The following is a 21,425-nucleotide window of genomic DNA, read 5'->3' on the forward strand; positions in this document are numbered from 1 at the left end:
TTCACATAAAAACGGGGGTATTGTGGAGAATTAGCTAGCAGGACAAGGGCATATGGATATAGCTAAAGCTATGGATGAGCTGTTAGAATATAGAACACGGCTTGTCTAGGCCGGTGAGAAAATCTGAGATAGCAAAGCCATGGCAAGGCTACAGTGTCTTTGTATGTGCTAGTTGGTTGGTAAACAGGACGTTGTGATTAGCAAAACAAAAGCAACTGAGAGCCACCTGTGTCAACAAAAGAAAGGAGTAAAAGGCGGAATCAACATTTAAGCCAGAGCCAATAATGAGCTTAGCTTTTGCAATATGTATGAGCTAATTATAAAGCATATATTAAGCTGTTAGCAGTGATCAATAAACGAAGTTTGCTGTTTCTCATGTTGAGCATCACTCTCTTCCCTCGTCGCGACAAGAGAGGACTTACAATCTGGCTGTATTCTGGGATGTGCATCCTCCAGAAACCTATGGTGCCTAGGAAAGCCTGTTTCCTTCTTGCTGGTCGGAGGGGACATTGCTGTTATCTCGTTAATCACTTCTGTTGGGTTCTGACAGCCTCTGTCCTGCCACTTCACTCCCAGCAACTGGATTTTACTCTGTTTGATGGCAAACCCAGTTTTCAGGAGAATCTGGATGATCTTTTCTCCTTTTTTAAAAAACTTCTTCTGCCATGTTCCCCCATACAGTGATGCCATCAATATTCTGCAGGTGTTCTGGAGCCTCACCCTTCTCTAGTGCAGCCTGGATCAGTCCATGGCAGATGGTGAGGGTGTGTTTCCACCCTTGGGGCAGTCGGTTCCAGGCATACTGCACACCCCTCCAGTTGAAAGCAAACTGTGACCTGCACTCTGCTGCCAAAGGAATGGAGAAAAATGCATTTGCAATGTCAGTGGTGGCACCACTTTTCTGCCTTGGACTCCAGTTCATACTGAAGCTCCGACATGTCTGGCACAGCGGCACTCAGCGATGGGGTAACTTCATTCAGGCCACGATAGGCCACTGTCAATCTCCATTCTCCATTAGACTTATGTACTGGCCACATAGGGCTGTTAAAGGGTGAGCTAGTCTTGCTGATCACTCCTGGGCTTTCCAGCTCACAAATCATCTTATGGATGGGGATCAGAGTCCTGGGTAGTGCTGTATTGCCAACAATGCACTGTTGTGGTGGTGATCGGCACCTGCTGTTCTTCAAACCTTAGCAGTCCCACAACAGAAAGGTCCTCTGAGAGACCAGTGTTCAACTGTTTAATCCTTTCTGTCTCTACAGCAGGCATCCCAAAGGCCCACTGATGTCCTTTTGGGTCTTGGAAATACATGTTCTTTAGATAATCAATACCTAGGATACATGGGGCCTCTTGACTAGTCACAATGGGGTGTCTCTGCCACTCTTTTCCAGTCAAGCTCACTTCAGCTTCTAGCACCGTCAACTCTTGGGACCCCCCTGTCACCCCAGAAATGGAAATAGACTCCGCCCTCACATGTTCTGATGACATTAGAGTGCATTGTGCACCAGTGTTGACCAAAGCCTTATATTCTTGCGGGTCTGATGTGCCAGGCCATTGGATCCACACAGTCCAATAGGCACGGTTGTATCTGGCTAGAGGCAGGACCCCTCTAGTGCTTGTTTTGGTAGTCATGGCTTTCTCCCTCTGCATACATCCTGAAGGTCCCTTCCAGAGGATTGGACATGTCATCATTTCCCCTGTTCTGTCCAGGAGCTTGCCCAAGGGAGACTGGAGCTACATTCACCCTTGATGAATTTCTCTAGTAGTCTTTTTTCCTTTTAACTCCTGTACCCGTGCTGCTAGAGCAGAGGTGGGTTTTCCATCCCATGTCCTCATGTCTTCCCCATGTTCGTGTAGGAAGAACCACAGGTTGCCTCATGTGGTGTACCCCCTTTCCCTAGCTGGGGGATGGTTGTTTCTAATAATAGGGACTCTGGTTTGCACCAAGACATGGACGATGCTCTCTTTAAACTCCCTTAGTCTTTGGTGGCCATTTCTAACTTCTTCTGTCAGAATCTGGAGGTCTGCAGCCAGTTTCTCTACAGAAGAGATATGGACCTGTAACAGGGCATGGACAATCTCATCGTATGTCCAGAGTTTGTTACAGCACCCACTGTCTCTTGGTTTTCCCTCCAGTGCACTGTCATTAAGAAATAAGTATATTGATGGCCCTTGGTCTGCCAGCTTTAGCCACATCTGTGATGTGCACTTGACCTTGTCTGTGTTGTTATTGAATTGCCCTTCCCCTGCAAAAAGTACCTCTAGCAACGCCATTTCTCTCAGGCATAAGATTCCTTGCTCCATGGTCTTCCAGGGACCATGATGCACCTGGAGGTCATCCCTGTAAGCAAACCTATCTCTCCTACTTGTTAAAAGCCATGTCCAGACATGAAGGGGTTCTGATTTCCTCATGAACCTCTGATCGATACCCACATCCTAGGACAGAGATCCTAAAAACCTTGCTTCAGTACCATCAAGCTGCATACCTTGGCCCATGTGGTGAGTTGACCTTGGCTGGACGCCAGGTGCCCACCCAGCCGCTCTATCACTCCCCTTCCCAGCTGGACAGGGGAGAGAGTAAGGTGGAAAACAACTCGTGGGTTGGGATAAGGCAGTTTATTTAAAACAAAAGCAAAGCAGAAGCTTGCACGTACAAGAGCGAAGTGAAGCGAAAAATAACACAGTTTATTCTCTACTTCCCATGAGCAGAGATGGTCGGCCACTCCCGAGAAGCAGGGCTTCAGCATGTGTAATGGTTTCTTAGCAGGCAACCATTGGAGACAATGAGTGCCTGCCTTCCTGCTCCTTGCCTTAACTTTTATATCTGAGCTGGCATCATATGGTCAGTTTGGGTCAGTTGGCCTGGTTGTGTCTCCTCCCAGAATCTTGCCCTCAATTGAGAAAGGAATGTTACAGTGCTGATGCTGTGCTCAGCAGTAGCCAAAACACTGGTGTGTTATCAACACCCTTCTAGCTACCAATGCAAAGCACAGCACTGTGAGGGCTGCTATGGGGAAATGAACTCCAGCTCAGTCAGACCCAATACAGCCCATTAGATCCCAGACTCAGATCAGTCACGTCAATATGGGCTTCACCCAGTCATCGGGTGATGTCTTTCTGCAAATTGCAGATATTATCGAACGACAGAGATTTGGTAGTTATTTCTGGCTCTGATTCTACCAATGCTGAAGGTCCTGCCTCCCCATCATCATCCACCAGGCGAAGTGATTTAGTCTTGTATTTCCTCTTTTGGACAGGACAACTTCTGCTGGCTTGGGTTGCCCTTCTGGATTAACTACAACCTGAGTGGCTGTGGTGTCTGTTATTTTACTCCCTTTCCTCCTGAAGTTGCTGTGCCATACCAAGCAGTGTCAGGTAGGCAGTGGCCAGGCCCCAGCATTTCACAGTGAGCTGCTCTTCTATAGATCTGCCATGGCAGCTTTTCCTCACAGATCTCATCACTTTAACAGGGTCCTGAAGTTGTTCAGGGGTGAACTGCCAGGTCATTGGAGCAGAAAGGTTCTCCAAAAACTGGCCCATGTTCTCCCACTTCCATGTCATTCAAAGTTATCCACCCCTGGGGCTGGCATCTGGACACCTTCCCTAGAGATCTTGGTCCTACCTCCAAACATGGGGTAGATGATACTGAGGAAAACTTGCAGACATAGCAACAGGAGTATGCTATCCCTAGCTTCTAGAGGGAATTCAAACTTTTCAAAAGCTGTTGTAGCAGACGTAAAGGAGAAAGGGGTGAAAGGCTGAGAAAAGTCACCCCCTCCCCATTTCCCCCATGGGGCGGGGTGCCATTATCAGTAGACCCCCGGAGGTAACAGCTTAGGCTAGGGCAGGAAGACAACCCCGAATACACATTCCAAATAAACCTTATGGGCACTGAGTTTGCAGCATTAAAACCTGAGATTACGAAATGGAACATCAACTAGGTTGGGGCAGCAGCGGTGGCAGCAATTCCCACACGGCTAGGGAGGTAGCGGTGGTGATAGCTGCATGGGGCGACATGGCAGCAACCGGGACCCTGTCAAAGAGATGGCTCCAAACCGACCTCAGAGAATTCACACTGCTGCCGTGACTGAAGCTAGAAGGGAGATGTTTCCAGTTCCTGCTGCTGCTTTATCTTCTGCCCAGGTGCTGGGGGCAGAACCACCTTCTGGCAGCTCCTAAGACCCCCGAAGAACTCCGACCCATGCAAACCCCTCTCCCCTCCAGCCCCCTGAGTTGGGAGGGAGAGGCGCACACCCCCCCACCAGATGACATAATGGTGTGAATATTCATCACTAAAGTTTCCTCCCCCGTTTGTAACTATAACACCAGGTGAAGGAACTACAGGAAGAAGTGAACAGGCTTTGTAGTATTTGGGCAAACAAGAAAGAGAGAGACCTATTATTTTCAGAGATGCTACAGTCTCAAGACTCTCAGGAGTCTTGAATCACAATTGTAGTAGAGAATCAGGTGGACTCAGAACCCTGCAGTCAAAGGACTGTTGGTCAAGGGTCTGTTAAAGATGAAGGCTGAAAGGTGGTCACTGTACTTACCAGGAGGAACCTTCCTCCTCCTCAGAATTTGACAGGTAGGACTGGCACCTTCTACAACAGGTATGAGGCTCTGGAACTAGAAGGCCAGACAACTGATGAGGTGGGCGAAGGTCTTTCTGGGGTAGTGGGGCCTCCTAAAACAACACCACCTGTACCCCACATCAAGACCTCCTCTGTTAAGAGGAAAAGAAGGGAAGCTGTAATAGAAGACTGCCTTCTAAAGGGGAACGGAGGGCCTGATATGCAGACATGACCCAACTCACAGGGAAGTCTACTGTCTCCCAGGGGCTTGGGTAAGGGACTTTACTGGAAAACTCTCCAGTCTAATAAGGCCCTCTGATTACTATCTGCTATTGGTTGTTCAAACAAGTCCGAGGGCAAACAAAAGAGACTTCAGGGCCCTGGGATGATTGGTAGAGGGATCAGGAGCACAGGCAGTGATTTCCTCGATCCTTATGGTAACAAGGAATAATATTGATAAGAATAGGCAGATCCATCAGGTCAATGAGTGGCTCCGAGGTTGGTGTAATCAGAAAAATTTGGGGCTTTTTGACCATGGGATGATCTACTCAACACCTGGTCTACTGTGATGCTGAAAAACCTCAGAATGATTAACTGCTCAGAGACTTTTGTATCTTTAAGCAGCAAGGTATTTGTTTATTCGATGTTGGGAACAAGCCAGCTCGCGCTGGACAAACTCGTGCGAAGGTATTACACAAAATCAGGGGTTTTATACAGTTTTCATACATGATTTTTATACATATTCATATGATTGCAACATCTATCTATACATATTGATGATAGGCGGAGTCTAGGTGGAGTTTAGGGTGGTGCTTCTTTTGGCACTCAGTTTTGGGGGTACATCCGGCCTTTGGCCTCAAGTCGAGGGTCTTTTTCTCATCTTTCTCACTCTGACCTCTCTACCTTTCTATTGTTCTTGCCCCAATTACTGAAGCTTGGAGAAAGTCTTGGCTCTAGGCCTGTTTCTCCTACTCAAATGTCTACCTTATCCTACCTTATCCAAATTTATTACCCTTAGACTTATTGTATACTGCTTCTAGTATTTTTCTATGTTTTTGATCCACTGAACAGAACAGAAAGAGTCTTAGCAGCACAGGCAGAGTAGATGTTAGGGGGGGCTTTCTCACCAGGCCCAGATATCTCAGTTAACTCTTTTAGGCCTGACCCTCATTTCAACTGACACCTGGTGGGATGCACCTATCTCAGAGGGGAAAAAGAGTTCTAGCCCAGGAGCTAGCGGGGCTTGTTGATAGAGCTTTAAACTAGTTTGGAAGAGGGAAAGGGACAAAACCAGGTTTGCTGGTGATGAGCAATGGGATGGTGTGCCAAAACTTGAGAAAACCAGCACTAATGGGATCCCTCAATCTACCTCACAAGGTATTGGCTACAATGTACCACACCTGAAATGTTTCTACACCAATGCATGCAGCATTAGGAACAAACAAGAGGAACTCGAAGCTTTGGCCCAGTCCCAGAGGTTTGACATCACTGGCATAAGTGAAACCTGGTGGGATGAGACCTGTGACTGGAGTGCCCTGTTGGACCATTACAGGCTTTTCAGGAGCAATAGGCAGGGCAGAAGAGGTAGAGGGGTGGCACTGTATGTAATAGAAGGGTTAGAATGTATGGAGCTCACAGTTGGCAATGGTCCAGTTGAGAGCCTCTGAGTAAGAATCAAGGGACAAACAAATAATGTGGATGTCATCATGGGAATCTACTTTAGACCTCCCAGCCAGGATGATGATGATGATGAATTATTTTTTGAGGAACTAAGTAACACTTTCAAGTCATCTGCCCTTGTTCTTATGGGAGACTTCAACTTGACAGAAATTAACTGGGAGAATCACACAGGCCAGAAAATTCCTGAAAAACCTGGATGACAATTTTTTGACCAGATCCTAAGGGAGCCGACTCAGAGAGATGCTATCCTTGATCTACTGCTTGTCAACAGAGTGGATCTCATGAGTTAAATGGCTATTGGTGGCCGTCTTGGCCACAGCGACCACAAAGTGATCGAATTTAAAATCTCTGTTGACAGGAGGAAAAGTGCCAGTAAAACCTCAACTCTGAACATGAGGAGAGTAGATATAGCGTGATGGATGCTTTACATGGTAAAGAAGGATACACGGTCTTCTGAGGTGGTAATCAAAGAGGTTTATTTCAAATTCGGCGCTTCCCTTTATACCCTGATATCATGTGACCTTCTAACCAATAGGGTTATCCATTTAGACGCATGCTCCTTTGGGCTTCTGTGCCCCGGTACATCCCCCGTGCCTTGGACACGCCTCCTACATCACTCCCCTCTCAATTATTTAAGAAGGTCACGAAAACAGTGTAATAACAACAGTGCAAACAATCAGAACAATACATTGTAAACTACCAAAGCTTGCAATGACTCAGCACATCGCTTGCTTGGCCTCTTATACTTCTATGGTAAACTTTATAAAACTTTCTTATATTCCTAAAGGGTAGTGTAACTTGGAGAAATAACTTTATTAACCTAAAGACCTTAGCCCAACTGTGCATAGACTTATAATCTTTATTAATCTGAGGGTTTTTAATAACTGGGGAGTTCAACTTTATTTAAGAAACAGGATAAGCTTAGCAAAACTAAATTCTCTTAAGGTGACCTTGTGGCGGAGGTAATGTTATTTTGTGAGGTGTTTTGTGTTTTAATATTTGTCCAGTCAAATAACTCTCTTTTTTCATTCACTCTTCTCATTCATCGGCGGCTGCCATTCATTCATCTCACACACATTCACAGATTTTTTACAGACTGCTTTTTACCACATTGGTCGTCCCTTAATGTAAACCTGAAACATAAACGTAACTCTTTTATAACTTCTGCGTTACTCTGGTTCTTGCTGCTGTGATTGTGTACCTAAATAGGGTTTTACACACCTGGAAGGAATCCACTTAAGTTCTTTTCCTGTAGCCACGCAGGAGTAGCCTCGTCCCCAAGTGACGAGATCCAACGGTCTCGTCCACTGCCCTGAATTCAAGTTTCTTACCATGACCGGTGGTTCAGGAGAGGCACAAGCCTGGGGCCTGTGTTGCTTTTCATACCTGCTTCTTTCCAACACTGTCACAATTTTAAAATTTACAAAAACCCTTTACAGCAAAAGGGTTAGATTGGTGTTTCACAGAGCTAACTCTTTGGTAGGGTTGAACTAGCTCAGCAATGCTGTAGCCTTCCCTCTCAAGAGGGGTTTGCAAAGCTTCTCCACAGCTTGAGCTTGCCTTTTCAAAAGCCAATTGCTTATACAGCATCTCTCTGGCTTTATTGTATTCTACTTGTTTGTTTAAAACAGATTGCAGTCAATCTAAACATCTTGAATTTGGTTCAGTATAACTTTGTAACGCTTTTGTGGAGGGCAGGTTGCTATTTTGGTCTGTAGTGTGAAGGTTTTTCATAGCTTTCAGGGCTTGTTTGGCTATTACACCGTATATCTCTCTATGGTATTTAGATTGTGTATCTATTGAACTATAATTTCCATCCTCGGTTAATTGATGTGCTGTGACACCTGCTTGTGGATTATTAGCATACTCAGAGCAATTCTTTTGAAAGTCAGCTAACCAGACTGTATATTGGATGTTATTAAGAACTAATTTCATTAGATTCTTCCAGTCATGTGGGGTAAAAAAATAGATGGAACTCAATGTCTCCAAATACTTGAAAGTATTGGTTAAGGAGATGTCAGTATCTCTTATCGACTGCCTCAATTTCTCGGTAGCCTCATGTGATAGAGGTTGAAATTGAGGGGGCTGACGTTGGCTAGTATCGATTGAGTATGCCTGAATATTATTCAAGCTTCTCACTCGAAATGCCTTGTCCAGACATTGTTCCCACATGTTAACTGACTTTCTCTCATTTGCCGCTTCTCTCCCTCCCGATGGAACCATCCCTGGTCCCTTCTCCCAATCCCTCTTTGCCTCCCCCCCTGTGGCCCCAGTAAGCTCGGTTCCCTGTGGGAGGGTGGTGGTGGGTGGTGGAGGCGGCAAGGGGGCGGGGTTACCTCCCTCATCACTTTAACAGAGCCCTCTGCACTGATCCCATGGGCAGGGATCTCGCATTTCAGGCTTGTTCCCTCCCAGTGACTTGTGCAGGGCAGACTTTATCACGGAGTGAACTGATTCTATGTTGCAAGCTTGGCAATTGCCTGTGTTTGTGTTTTGGTTCAGAATGTGTAGAGTTAATGTTTCAATGTTTCATGAGGTCTCTATGGAAACAAAGCGTCTTATGTTACCTTAACTCTGGGCGGCCGCTGGCGCACATGGTTGGGAGTCCTTTGGTCTGGCTGTTTTTACTTTTGGTTTTGAGTCAGTTGCTTGCTGTTTTTTTTTTCTCTCAGCGTGTGTGCGAGGTCCGACGCGGGTCCCCGGGGCTTGGCTGCAGCGGCAGGGGGTCCCTCGGTGTGGCTGGCGGCGCGGGGCTGCTCCTTGGCGTGGGCGGTTGCAGGCAGCTCGCAGTTGGCGGCGGTGGCACGGGCAACTCGGTTCCTGTGCACTTTCCCTAATATTTTTGAGCTCAATATCTTAACTTTCTGTTTCTCAGGTGCCACTGAGACAACGATTTACAGACGTCTAGGTTTTTTTTGGTGAAAATTCCCGTCTCGAAACAATTGAGATGATACCGGAATTACGGAGTTTTTTGCCTGATTCAGGATATGCTAAACTGACCTAACATAGGTTTAATGTCCCATGTTCGGGTGAACCATTTATAGTGTGATGGGTACTTTACATGGTAAAGAAGGATGCATGCTCTTCTGAGGTGGTAATCAAAGAGGTTTATTTCAAATTCGGCGCTTCCCTTTATACCCTGATATCATGTGACCTTCTAACCAATAGGGTTATCCATTTAGATGCATGCTCCTTTGGGCTTCTGTGCCCCGGCACGTCCCCCGTGCCTTGGATATGCCTCCTACAAGCAGACATCAGGCTGCTGAGCAAATTATAAGTAAGGTCCCCTGGGAAAATGTTTTTGCAGGTGCTGGGGTCCATCAGTGATGGTCACTTTTCAAACATCACCTCCTAAGGAAACAGGACCAGGCAATTCCCAAATGTTGAAAGTCAAGCAGGTGACACAGAAAGCTGGCTTGACTGAGCAGGGATCTTCTGTTGGAAATAAGGCAAAAAAGGAAGGTGTATGCCCAGTGGAAGCAAGGTCAAGTGACATGGGAAAAATTCAGAGATGCTGCTTGCTGCTGTAGGGAGAAAATTCGTGCGTCCAAAGCTCAACTGGATTTGAAGCTGACAGAACTGTGGTGGACAATAAAAGGAGTTTTTTCAAATATAGTAATGGCAATAGGAAGTATAGAAATATCATCGGCCTGTTCCAGGATGGGGACGGTCATCTCACAAACAGGGACAGAGACAAGGCAGAGATGTTTAATGCATTCTTTGCCTCTGTCTTCAACACGGATGATGGACCAAAGGGATCTCAGTGCCCTGAGCTGGAGGACCATGACTGCAAGAATGATCCACTCCCAGGCGACCCGTAAATTGTGCTTGATCTGCTGCTCCAGTTGGATCCCTACAAATCTATGGGGCCTGATGGGATTCATCCCAGAATCCTCAAAGAGCTGGCAAAACCTCTCTCAATGATTTTCGAGCGGTCTTGGGAATCTGGAGAGGTCCCAGCTGACTGGAAGCTGCCGAACGTTGTCATGATTTTCAAGAAGAGCAAGGAGGACCCTGGAGACTACAGGCCTGTTAGTCTCACTTCAGTGCCTGGTAAAGTTATGGAGAAGATTATTCTGGGAAGTATTGAAAAATGCCTGAAAGACAATGCAATCATTGGTCACAGCCAGCACGTCTTCATGAGAGGAAAGTCCTGCTCATCAAACCCAATTTGCTTTTATGACAAGGTAACCCACCTAGTTGATCAAGGGAAGCCAGTTGATGCAATCTTTTTGGATTTCAGTAAAGCTTTCGATACTGTCTCTCACAGGATCCTTCTGGACAAAATGTCTAGCACACAGCTGGATAAACACATCATGTGGTGGGTGAGCAATTGGCTCATGGGTCGAGCACAGAGGGTAATAGTGAATGGGGTAACATCAGACTGGCAACCTGTCGCTAGTGGGGTTCCACAGGGCTCCATCTTGGGCCCTGTGCTCTTCAACATCTTCATAAACAACTTAGACACAGGACTGGAAGGGGTACTAAGCAAGTTTGCATATGACACACAGCTTGGAGGAGTTGTTGACTCCCTCGAAGGCAGGGAGGCCCTGCAGAGACACCTGGACAAATTAGAGGACTGAGCAATCACCAACCATATGAAGTTCAACGAGGGCAAGTGCTGGATTCTGCACCTGGGATTGAGGAAACCCCGGATGTAGAAATTGCTAACACACTTCGCACTGATCTCTGCCAAATACCTTCAGGCAATCTGGTCATGTTGGAATCTTCTTTATATACTTATTGAGTTATAGTGGGAATAATGTAAGTTAAAGTTTTAAGGGACATTGATAGAGCATTTCCATTCAGGGTTTCTTTCCTTCCTTCCGTGTGGGCTATGTGTATGAACCCTGTCTCCTGTTGCACTCTGTATGCCAGCATCTGTAGGAGATTGGGTCCTAGTATATGGTTACACTGTTGTGTATGCAATCTGAGCTGGGGGATTCCTACAGTAAATAGGAAGAAGCTGCAAGAATTCAGCAAAACTAGGCCCAGTGTATCTGTAAGGCTTACTTGCTTAATATGTATGTTTCCTTGTTTAATATTAGTATGCTAATATAATCATGTGGTTTTTCTCCTCCTCTTGGAGCAGAGACAAGAATAAGATGGCTGCTCACCATATATAGTATACATACTTTGCTAACTTGTCTGCATCATTTGTGTGAACAGGTCTAAGGAAGTCCATAAGGGTCGCAGCAATTCAAGTCTTTCTGGATTGTAACAAGTGTTTTCACAGTCATTTCTCAAAAGACAAATAATTTCTCAGAAATATTTTGTTTTGTCTTAGATACTGTTCTTGCATGTTTTTTTATATTTAACTGTTGGCTACTCTGTAATTAAAATAGAATCTTTTTTATAAGATTTGGGGGGGAGGGGATGTGTTATAATCATTGATCAATGGAGTACCAAAGTCAATACATGTATTTCTAGATTTTTAGTAAATGTCAAATATTCTGTTCTGCCATTTAAGTAGGCAGCCGTTGATGTAGAAATAGTTTAAGAAGTGTGGTAGTGTGGTTCATAGAATAAATGTAGCTTGCAGTTTTGCATTGGGTATTGGGTTTGTGTGGCAAGGTTTTGGTAGTGGGGAGGCTACAGGGGTGGCTTCTGTGAGAAGCTGCCAAAAGCTTACTCCATGTCCGACAGAGCCAATGCCAGCTAGCTCCAGGATGCACCTGCTGCTGGCCAAGGTCGAGCCAATCAGCAATGGTGGTAGCACCTCTGGGATAGCATATTTAAGAAGGGGGAAAAACTGCATGAGAGCAATTGCGGCCAGAGAGGAGTGAGAATATGTGAGAGAAACAACTCTGCAGACACCAAGGTTAGTGAAGGAAGGGGAGGAGGTGCTCCAGGTGCTGGAGGTGAAGACCAGCTGTCCCCCTGCAGCCCATTGAGGTCTTTTGACTATATATAAACTACCCTTTATATGTCACGGTTCTTGATATCTAGCTGGTTTGTTTTGTATCTCTTTCCTGAAGTTTCCCTGCTCTTCAAAGAGCAGAGATTAAGTGTCAAAACTAATAGGGGATGAGTCTGTTTTCTCTTTCATGTTTTTGATACAGTAATGGTAGTTGACTAGTGATGCTACTTCAGAAGTGTATGAGGGCCAGAGAACTGCTTAGAGAATGCAGTAAGATTCTTTTTCTATTTGCTTTCAGATAGAAATGGAAATATCTTACTGCCTTTCATTCTTCACAGGGTTACACATCATTTTGGAATGACTGCATATCCTCGGGATTGCGTGGCTGTATGTTAATCGAATTGGCATTGCGGGGGCGTCTTCAGTTAGAGGTTTGTGGAATGAGGCGCAAAAGTCTATTGACAAGAAAGGTAAGTGGAGGAAAATGGTCACACTTACTTTTGTGTCATGCTCCAGGCAATACGGTAGCTATAAATTACAACTGGTTGTAAGAAATATACTTTTTTTTTCTTTATATGAGGATAGGGATTCTGAGTAGTGACCTAAGTTAGGTGCAGAGAGTTATTACCTAAAAAGTTTAAATGGTGAGCTGAAGTACCTTGTAAAATCATCTGTACTTGTTCTCTGTTCCTGTTTGTTCTGTTGATGTGTTCCTGCTGCTGTTGGGAACCTTGCACAAACAGTTGGAAGTTGTTCTGGCTAGGGTGCAGTGGAAGCGATTGCTGCTGAGAGCCAGTAGCACTAATTGTAATCTGCTGAAGGAACTGGATTTTGCAATGTTTGTGAGATGTTTGCTGGGGCTGAGAGAGATGGCTGAGGTAAAATTTCATTAAAACTAAGGCTTTGATTTGTAACTTAAAACCCTGTATGTTCAAGCCATGGTCTGAAGGGAGAGAGTTTAGGTTTCAGTCACATTAGCCTGTGCTGTAGCTGAGAAGGGTAGTCCTGTCTTTGCAAAGAGGTTTATTACTGGAGTCTCTCTTGGGTTGTTGCTAGAGTTTGTGGAGAGTTTTCAGGTAACCACTTTGACTGAAAACTAATTCACTTCTTTGATCGATTTAGTTTTTATTTGAATCACTTTCTTGATCTTGTCATCAGATGGGGCACAAGTGAGACTGATGGCATAAGTGATAAGGTGAGAACAAGAAGAGGGTAGAACTAGTTCTGTGGGCAGTAGTACAGATTTATAACCAGCTAATTGTGGTCTTGGTCACACAACTGACAAAAGATTGCTAGATACAATGATTTCCACTTCAAATATTAAATCAGGTGGATACTTGCTGATTATTTTTTGCAGTTTATGACACAACTTCAGAAATTATCAAGATGCATTAAATCCATGCTTGAATGCCATCAAGAGACAAATAAGACTGAGAAACTGGCAGACAAGAATTTGATGAACGTTAGTGAAACTTTTGAAAGTCAGTATGACGTATTTTATGTTGCAACATCCTTGTAAATTTGGCTTCATAGTATGTAATCATTGCATAATTTTGGAATTCTATCTACTGCTATCACTTTTAGAAAAAAATAAATGAATGAGATTTATGTATAAATAAATTAATTTCCAAGACTAGTGGTTATTGAAGATAGAAAATGGTACTTTATGCTACCTTACAGTCTCAGAAAGCAAACCCAATAATTACAGTTCTTAAAAGAAATCCCAAAGAATCCTTGGCAGATTAACTTCAGTATTTTATAGATGACAATTCTGAGTTATTAATGCATGACTTGATTTTTGTGTTAAAACTAAATAATGAAGTTTACTTAAAAATCAGTGCAGGAGATCCTCCATTTTTAGCATTTTTGCTTAATTGCAAAACTGTATTGTGAAAAATGAAAATTTAATATTCTGTATAATTGAAATATCCTCAGCAGTTGAATATAAGGCAAATGTAGTACGTGCTAAATCACTGAAAAATTAGAATAAAGAAATATTCTTTGCAATAAGGCTAAGGACCATCATCTCTGAAGAAACAGGATCTTAGCTTCTTTCTCTACATTAGCTCATCTATTAAAGAGGGAAAAGATACCCTCTTGAAGATGCTTAATCATAGAATCATCATAGAATCATAAAATGGTTTGGTTTGGAAGGAACCTTAAAGACCATCTCATTCCAACCCCCTGTCATGGGCAGGGACATCTTCCACTAGACCAGGTTGCTCAGGACACCATCCAACCTGGCCTTGAACACTTCCAAGGATGGGTCATCCACAACTTCTCTGGGCAACCTGTTCTACTGCCTCACCACCCTCACAGTAATTAATTTCTTCCTCTTACCCTCCTTCAGATTAAAGCCATTCCCCCTTGTCCTGTCACTACATAAAAAGTTCCTCTCTAGTCCTTTGGGTATTGAAAGGCCGTGATAAGGTCACCCTGGAGCCTTCTCTTCTCCAGGCTGAATAGTCCCAATTTTCTCAGCCTTTCCTCATAGGAGAGGTGTTCCATCCCTCTAATCATCTTCATGGCCCTCCTCTGGACTCACTCCAACAGGTTGTAGTGGGTTGACCCTGGCTGGACACCAGGTACTCACTACAATCACTCTCTCACTCCCCTCTGCAACTGGACAGAGGAGAGAAAAAAACAGCAAAGGATTCATGAGTTGAGATAACAGCTGGGAGAGGTTCACTTACTTATCACCATCACGGGCAAAACAGACTCAAAGTGGGGATATTAACTGAATTTATTACTAACACAGTAAGAGCAAAAGAGTGAGAAGTAAAATAATCTTAAAAACACCTTCCCCTCACCCCTCCTTCCTTTTATGTTCTCCCTCCTCCCCCCCCAGCGGTGCAGGGAGAAGAGGAATGGGGCTTATGGTCAGTTGTTTCTGCCGCTGCTCAGAGAGAGGAGTCCTTCCCCTGCGCCTGTGAGGTCCCTCCCACAGGAGACAGTCCTTGATGGACCTCTCCAGCATGAGTCCATCCCTCAGGCAGCAGTTCTTCCCAAACTGCTGTCCCGTGGGTCACTTCTCCATGGGGTGCAGTCCTTCAGGAATGAGCCGTACAGGTGTGGGTCCCCCACAGGGGCCACAAGTCCTACCTGGGAAAAACTTGCTCCAGCATGGGCTTCCCTGTCCACGGGCTGCAGGTCTCCAGCAGGACCCTGCTGCATCTTGGGCCTCCCACAGGGTCACAACCTCCTTCATGCATCCACCTGCTCCAGCATGGGCTTCTCCATGGGCTGCAGGGGCCTCAGCTCCGGCTCCTGGAGCACCTCCTCCCCCTCCTTCTGCACTGACCTTGGTGTCTACCTTGTTGTTCCCATATTCTCACTCCGCTCTTCCCTGGCTGGAATTTGTTTTCATCTGCACAACAACTTTCTGTTCTTAAATATGTTATCACAGAGGAGTTACCATTACTCCTAATTGGCTTGGCCTTGGCCAGTGGCAGGAAGTCCGTCCTGGAGCCGGCTGGCATTGACTCCACCAGACAGGGGAAGCTTCTAGCAACTTCTAACAGAAGCCACCCCTGTAGCCCCACCCGCTACCAAAACCTAGCCACAGAAACTCACTACACAGGTCTATGTCCTTCCTGTGCTGGGGACCCCAGAGGTGGATGCAGCACTCCAGGTGGGTTCTCACCAGAGTGGAGTAGAGGGGCAGAATCACCTCCCTCAGCCTGCTGTCCGCACTGTTTTTGATGCAGCCTAGGATACAATTGACTTTCTGGGCTGCAAGCGCACATTACTGGATCACGTCCAGCCTCCTATCCACCAGCACTCCCAAGTCCTTCTCAGGAGGTCTGCTCTTGATCTGTTCATCCCCCAGCCTGTATTGATACTGGGAGTTGCCCCAACCCAGGTGCAGCACCTTGCACTTGGCCTTGTTAAATTTCATGAGATTCCCATGGGCCCATTTCTCAAGCTTGTCCAGGTCCCTCTGGATGGCATCCCGTCCTTCAGGTGTGTCAACCATACCCCTCAGCTTGGTGTCATCTGCAAACTTGCTGAGGGCGTACTTGATCCCTCTGCCTATGTCATTGATAAAGACATTAAATAACACTGGTCCCATACGGACCCCCAAGGGACACCACATGTCACCAATGTCCATTAGGACGCTGAGCCATTTACCACCACTCTCTGGATGCAACCATCCAACCAATTTTTTACCCACCAAACAGTCCATCCATCAAATCCATCTCTCTCCATTTTACAGAGAAGGATGTTGTGGGGGACCGTGTCAAATGCCTTACATAAGTCCAGATAGATGACATCTGTAGCCCTTCCCTTGTCAACTGATGTAGTCAATCCATCACAGACGGCCACTAGGTTGGTCAGATAGGACTTGCCCTTGGTGAAACCATGCTGGCTGTCTTGAATCAAGTCCCTGTCCTCCGTGTCTCTTAGCATGGCTTCTAGGAGGATCTGTCCCATGATCTTCCCAGGCACAGAGGTGAGGTTGACAGGTTGGTAGTTCCCAGGGTCCTCCCTTCTACCCTTTTTAAAGATGGGTACAATGTTTCCCCATTTCCAGTCACCTGGGACTTCACCTGATTGTCATGATTTTTCAAATATCATGGAGAGTACATCAGTCAATTCTCTCAGGACTCTTGGATGCATGTCATCATGTCCCATAGACTTATGTACAATCAGGTTCCTCAGGTGGTCATGAACCTGATCTTTACTTACAGTGGGAAACACTTTGCTCCCACAGTCCCCGTCCTGCAGTCTACCCACTTGAGAGGTGTGGGAAGAGAGGATGCCATTGAAGACTGAGGCAAAAAAGTTGTTAAGTACCTCATCCTCCTCTTCATCCACTGTTACCAGTTCGCCAGTCTTGCTTATCAGCAGTGGTACACCTTCTTTGACCTTCCTTTTCTGGCTGACATACCAGTAGAAGCCTTTCTTGTTATTCTTTGCATCCCTTGACAAGTTCAGCTCCAGCTTTGCCTTGGCCTTTCTCACCTCATTCCTACACAACTGGACTGCGTCCCTATGCTCTTCCCAGGATACCCGTCCTTGCTTCCATTGCCTATGCATATGCTTCTTGCCCTTTAGTTTGACAAGCAGGTCCAGACTCAGCCATGCCAGTCTCTTACCTTCCTTGCCCGATTTCTTGTGCCTGGGGATCAAAAGCTCTTGTGCTCTATGGAAAGCATCCTTAAAGATCTCCCAGCTCCATTCCGGTCCCTTGTCCCTGTGGGCAATCTCCCAGGGGATCCTATTGACTCTCTCCTTGAGGAGCTGGAAGTCTGCTTTCCTGAAGTTCAGGAGCCTAACTTTACTCCTTACCTGATCCATATCCCTCAGGACTGCAAACTCCACCAGTCCATGATCATAATCTTCTGTGATGATTCAATTCACAAGATCCCCAACCCACTCGATTTCCCACTCTTCTTAGAATCATAGAATCATTTAGGTTGGAAAAGACTGTTAAGATCATCAAGTCCAACTGTAAACCCAGCACTGCCATGTCCACCACTAAACCACGTCCCTAAGCACCACATCTACACATCTTTTAAATCCCTCCAGGGATGGCAACTCAACCACTTCCCTGGGCAGCCTGTTCCAATGCTTGACAACCTTTTTGGTGAAGAAATGTTTTCCTAATATCCAATCTAAACCTTCCCTGATGCAATTGAGGCCATTTCCTCCCATCCTATCACTTGCTACATGGGAGAATAGACCAATACCTTCCTTGCAGATAGCTGTAGAGAGCAGTAAGGTCCCCCCTGAGCCTCGTGTTCTCCAGACTAAACAATCCCAGCTACCTCAGCTGCTCCTCATTAAGTCTCGTGCTCTAGACCCTTCACCAGCTTTGTTGCCCTTCTTTGGACATTCTCCAGTGTCTCAATGTCTTTCTTGTAGTGAGGGACCCAAAACTAAACACAGTATTTCAGATGTGGTCTCATCGGTGCCAAGTACAAGCCAGGATGCTGTTGTCCTTCTGGGCCACCCGGGCACTCTACTGGCTCCTATTCAGCCAGCTGTCGACCAACACTCCCAGTTCCTTTTCTGTTGGGCAGTTTTCCCCAAGCCTGTAGCATTGCATGGAGTCATGACCCAAGTGCAGAAGCCAGCGCTTCGCCTTCACTCAGTCCGTGGTAGAAGGTCACCGGCCTGCTGTTTACATGTTTATCGAGAATTCATGCATGTGTAGTTTACCACCAGGTTGTGATCTTCAGTGTGCTTTGATCTCTGTACCAAGACAGGGAGCACAAGCATGTCTATACACAGATGTTCCACTTCTCAAAGCACACAGAGGGTAATCAGCAGTAGGCATAATATATATGTGTTTCTACATTGCTGCTTTCCAGAATTTATGTATTCCCAACTGCAAGGTCACTTGAGGTTATTTATAATCCTCCTTGACAGTATTCTGCTTTTAACACACTCCTCCCAGCATTCCATCCCCTTCCCTAAAAGACCACTGTCGCTGGGGCTGGAAAAAGGAGGAAAACAGGAGTGTCATCTCCTCCCAGTAATACATACACTGTTACTCCAGTTTCTTCAGCCAATATTGCTCCAGGCTTGGTAACTCAACATAGGGTAATTGCCCACACAGATTGAAGAGCTGAGGCTTGCGCTTTTTCAGATCGAACTTCAATTCAATGTTGGGTTTGTGACACCAATAACAGTTTCAATGCTATCCCCTCTAAATAAGGCACAGGAAATCTGCAAAGGTGCCTGGAATACAAGAAGTCAAGAATATGATATTAAAAGAGCATGTAAAATAAGGGGAGAAGTTGGAGTATAGGGCCATACTGCATTTTCAGGGATGTCATGAATGAGTGGTATAGCTGTCTCAATCGTCTGGGGGGTTACCACCAGTTGCTATATGTTTTTTTCTGTCAATCTGAATTATATAGTCATTTATTATATCTTTTCTATTTGTCATCTGTTTTCTCATACTGACTATACTACTTTGCATTTCTTTTTAATTTTATTTCATTGACTTTGTACATGTCTTGCCAGTATTGAAGCTGTCTTGCCATTGCAACTCATTTCAACGTCATACTGAAAACGTATTGGACTCCTCTATTGTTTGTAGTAAAGATTATTAGAACCATGGAACAGAACTTATGATATATTTCAATAGGACACTTAAAGCTTTTCCAGGACACCTTTCTGAATACTGTGAAACTTCACTAAAAATGAGATCTTTCACCTGCTGCTTCCCTTGTATATGTGGAAATGTTTTGATGTGTTAATTTTTCTGTCAGTTGCCTGTTATCTTTTTATCTGATGCTTATAAAGTGCTAACTTGTCAAACTATTTAAATTGTCAGATTTAATCATTAGTTTCATAAATAGCTTTGAAACAGTAGCAATTCTTCTTTTCCTAAAGAAAGACAGAATTTTGTTGTTGTTCTCTTTTTATTCAAACATATTGACTTGGGCTAGAGTAGATTATCTCAGATCAACAGTCTGCTTAGCCTAGTGGCAGAACTGAGAGATGAAGTGGAAAGACTAAGAAGTATTAGGTATTCTGAAGAGGACATTGACTGGTGGAGCTACACTCTACCATGCTTTAGACAAATGGACCCGTCATCCATTTCACAAGAAGTAATGGATCTCCTACCCTCTCACCACCAGGTGGAAGGAGGGGACCTTAGAGATGGAGGGGAGTGGAAACAGGTTTCTGCTCAGGATGCCAAACGAATCCCCTCCTGACCTACCTCACCTCCCCAGGTGCCCTTATACAATAGTTATGAGGCCCTGGAATCTGAGGACCAGGTAAATGAGGAAGTGGATGAAGGTCCATCTGGGTTGGAGGGGTCGCATAGGGCAGGGCAGGAATGCAGGGCCTGATATGCTGACTGGACCCAACCCATAGGGAAGTGTGCTGCCTCCCTTGGGCCCAGATAAGGGATGTCACCAAGAAACTTCTCAGCCTGGTACGGCCCACTGCCTATTACCTGCTACTGGTTTTCCAGGAGGGTACCGACGAAGTCCCAACAAGAAGACTGTGGAGAATTAAGAGGAACCTCAGGGCTTTGAGACAAATGGTCAAGGGATCTGGAGCATAAATTGTGTTCTTTTCTGTCCTGCCAGTTGCAGGGAATGATGGAGCAAGAAACCGGGAATTCATGCAGATGAACACCTGACTTTGAGACTGGTGTTACCAGTAGAATTTTGGTGGTTTTGATCATGGGTCAGTTTTTACAACACCGAGTCTGCTGGCAACAGGTGACATCCACCCATCTCAGAGGGGTAAAAGGATCTTAGCTCAGGAGTAAGTAGAAATGAGACAAGGAAAGCTAAGGCCAACCTGGAATAAAATTTGACCAAGGATGTCGAGGACAACAAGAAGGGCTTCTTCAAATACATCAATAACAAAAGGAAAACAAAGAATAATGTGGACCCATTAGTAAATGGAGGGGGAACCCTGGTAACAGAGGGCACAGAGAAGGTAGTTACTGAACGCCTTCTTTGCATCAGTCTTCACTGACAAGACCAGCCCTCAGGGATCTCTGAGCCAGGAGAGCAGGGTAAAGGAATGTTGGAAGGAAGACTTTCCCTTGGTCAAGGAGGATTGGGTCAGAGAACACCTAGGCAAACTTGACATGCACAAGTCCGTGGACCCTGATGGGATGCATCCTTGAGTGCTGAGGGAGCTGTCGGACATCATTGCTAGGCCACTCTCAATCATCTTTGAATGGTCGTGGCAATCAGGAGAGGTGTCTGAAGACTGGAAGAAAGCAAATGTCACCCTGGTCTTCAAAAAGACCAAGAAGGAGGACTCAGGGAACTACCAATCAGTCAGCCTCCACTTAATCCCTGGAAAGGTGATGGAGCACCTCATTGTGGAGGCAATCTCTATCCACATGGACAACAAGAAGGTGATCAGGAGTAGTCAGTATGGATTCACTAAAGGTAAATCATGCTTGACCAACCTGATTGCCTTCTATGATGAAACAACTACCAGGATGGATGAGGGGAGAGCAGTGGATATTGTCTACCTCGACTTTAGCAAGGCTTTCGACACTGTCTCTCACAACATCCTCATAGGCAAACTCAGGAAGTGTGGACTGGATGAGTGGACAGTGAGATGGATTTAGAACTGTCTTAATGGCAGATCCCAGAGAGATGTGATCAGTGGCACAGGGTCTAGTTGGAGGCCAGTCACTAGTGGTGTCCCCCAAGGTTCAATACTGGGCCCAGTAATGTTTAACTTATTCATCAGACTTGGATGAAGGGGCAGATGCATCCTCAGCAAATTTGCTGATGACACAAAGCTGGGAGGAGTGGCTGATACCACAGAGCGCTGTGCAGACCTTCAGAAGGACCTTGACAGGTTGGAGAGATGGGCAG

The 21,425-nt window shown here is 45.4% G+C and overlaps 1 protein-coding gene across 1 annotated transcript in view; it reads left to right on the plus strand.

Moving 5' to 3' along the window:
• LOC135405141 (Golgi phosphoprotein 3-like) overlaps positions 1-21,425 on the plus strand; it is an 83,340-nt gene that overhangs the window by 37,909 nt on the left and 24,006 nt on the right. Inside the window, exon 2 of the mRNA XM_064639852.1 lies at positions 12,450-12,581. Within this exon, the coding sequence (XP_064495922.1) occupies positions 12,450-12,581 (132 nt within the window). The remainder of the gene's footprint in view (positions 1-12,449; positions 12,582-21,425) is intronic.

This window comes from Pseudopipra pipra, chromosome W, assembly GCF_036250125.1.
Source record: "Pseudopipra pipra isolate bDixPip1 chromosome W, bDixPip1.hap1, whole genome shotgun sequence".
In the NCBI taxonomy this organism is placed as follows: domain Eukaryota; kingdom Metazoa; phylum Chordata; class Aves; order Passeriformes; family Pipridae; genus Pseudopipra; species Pseudopipra pipra.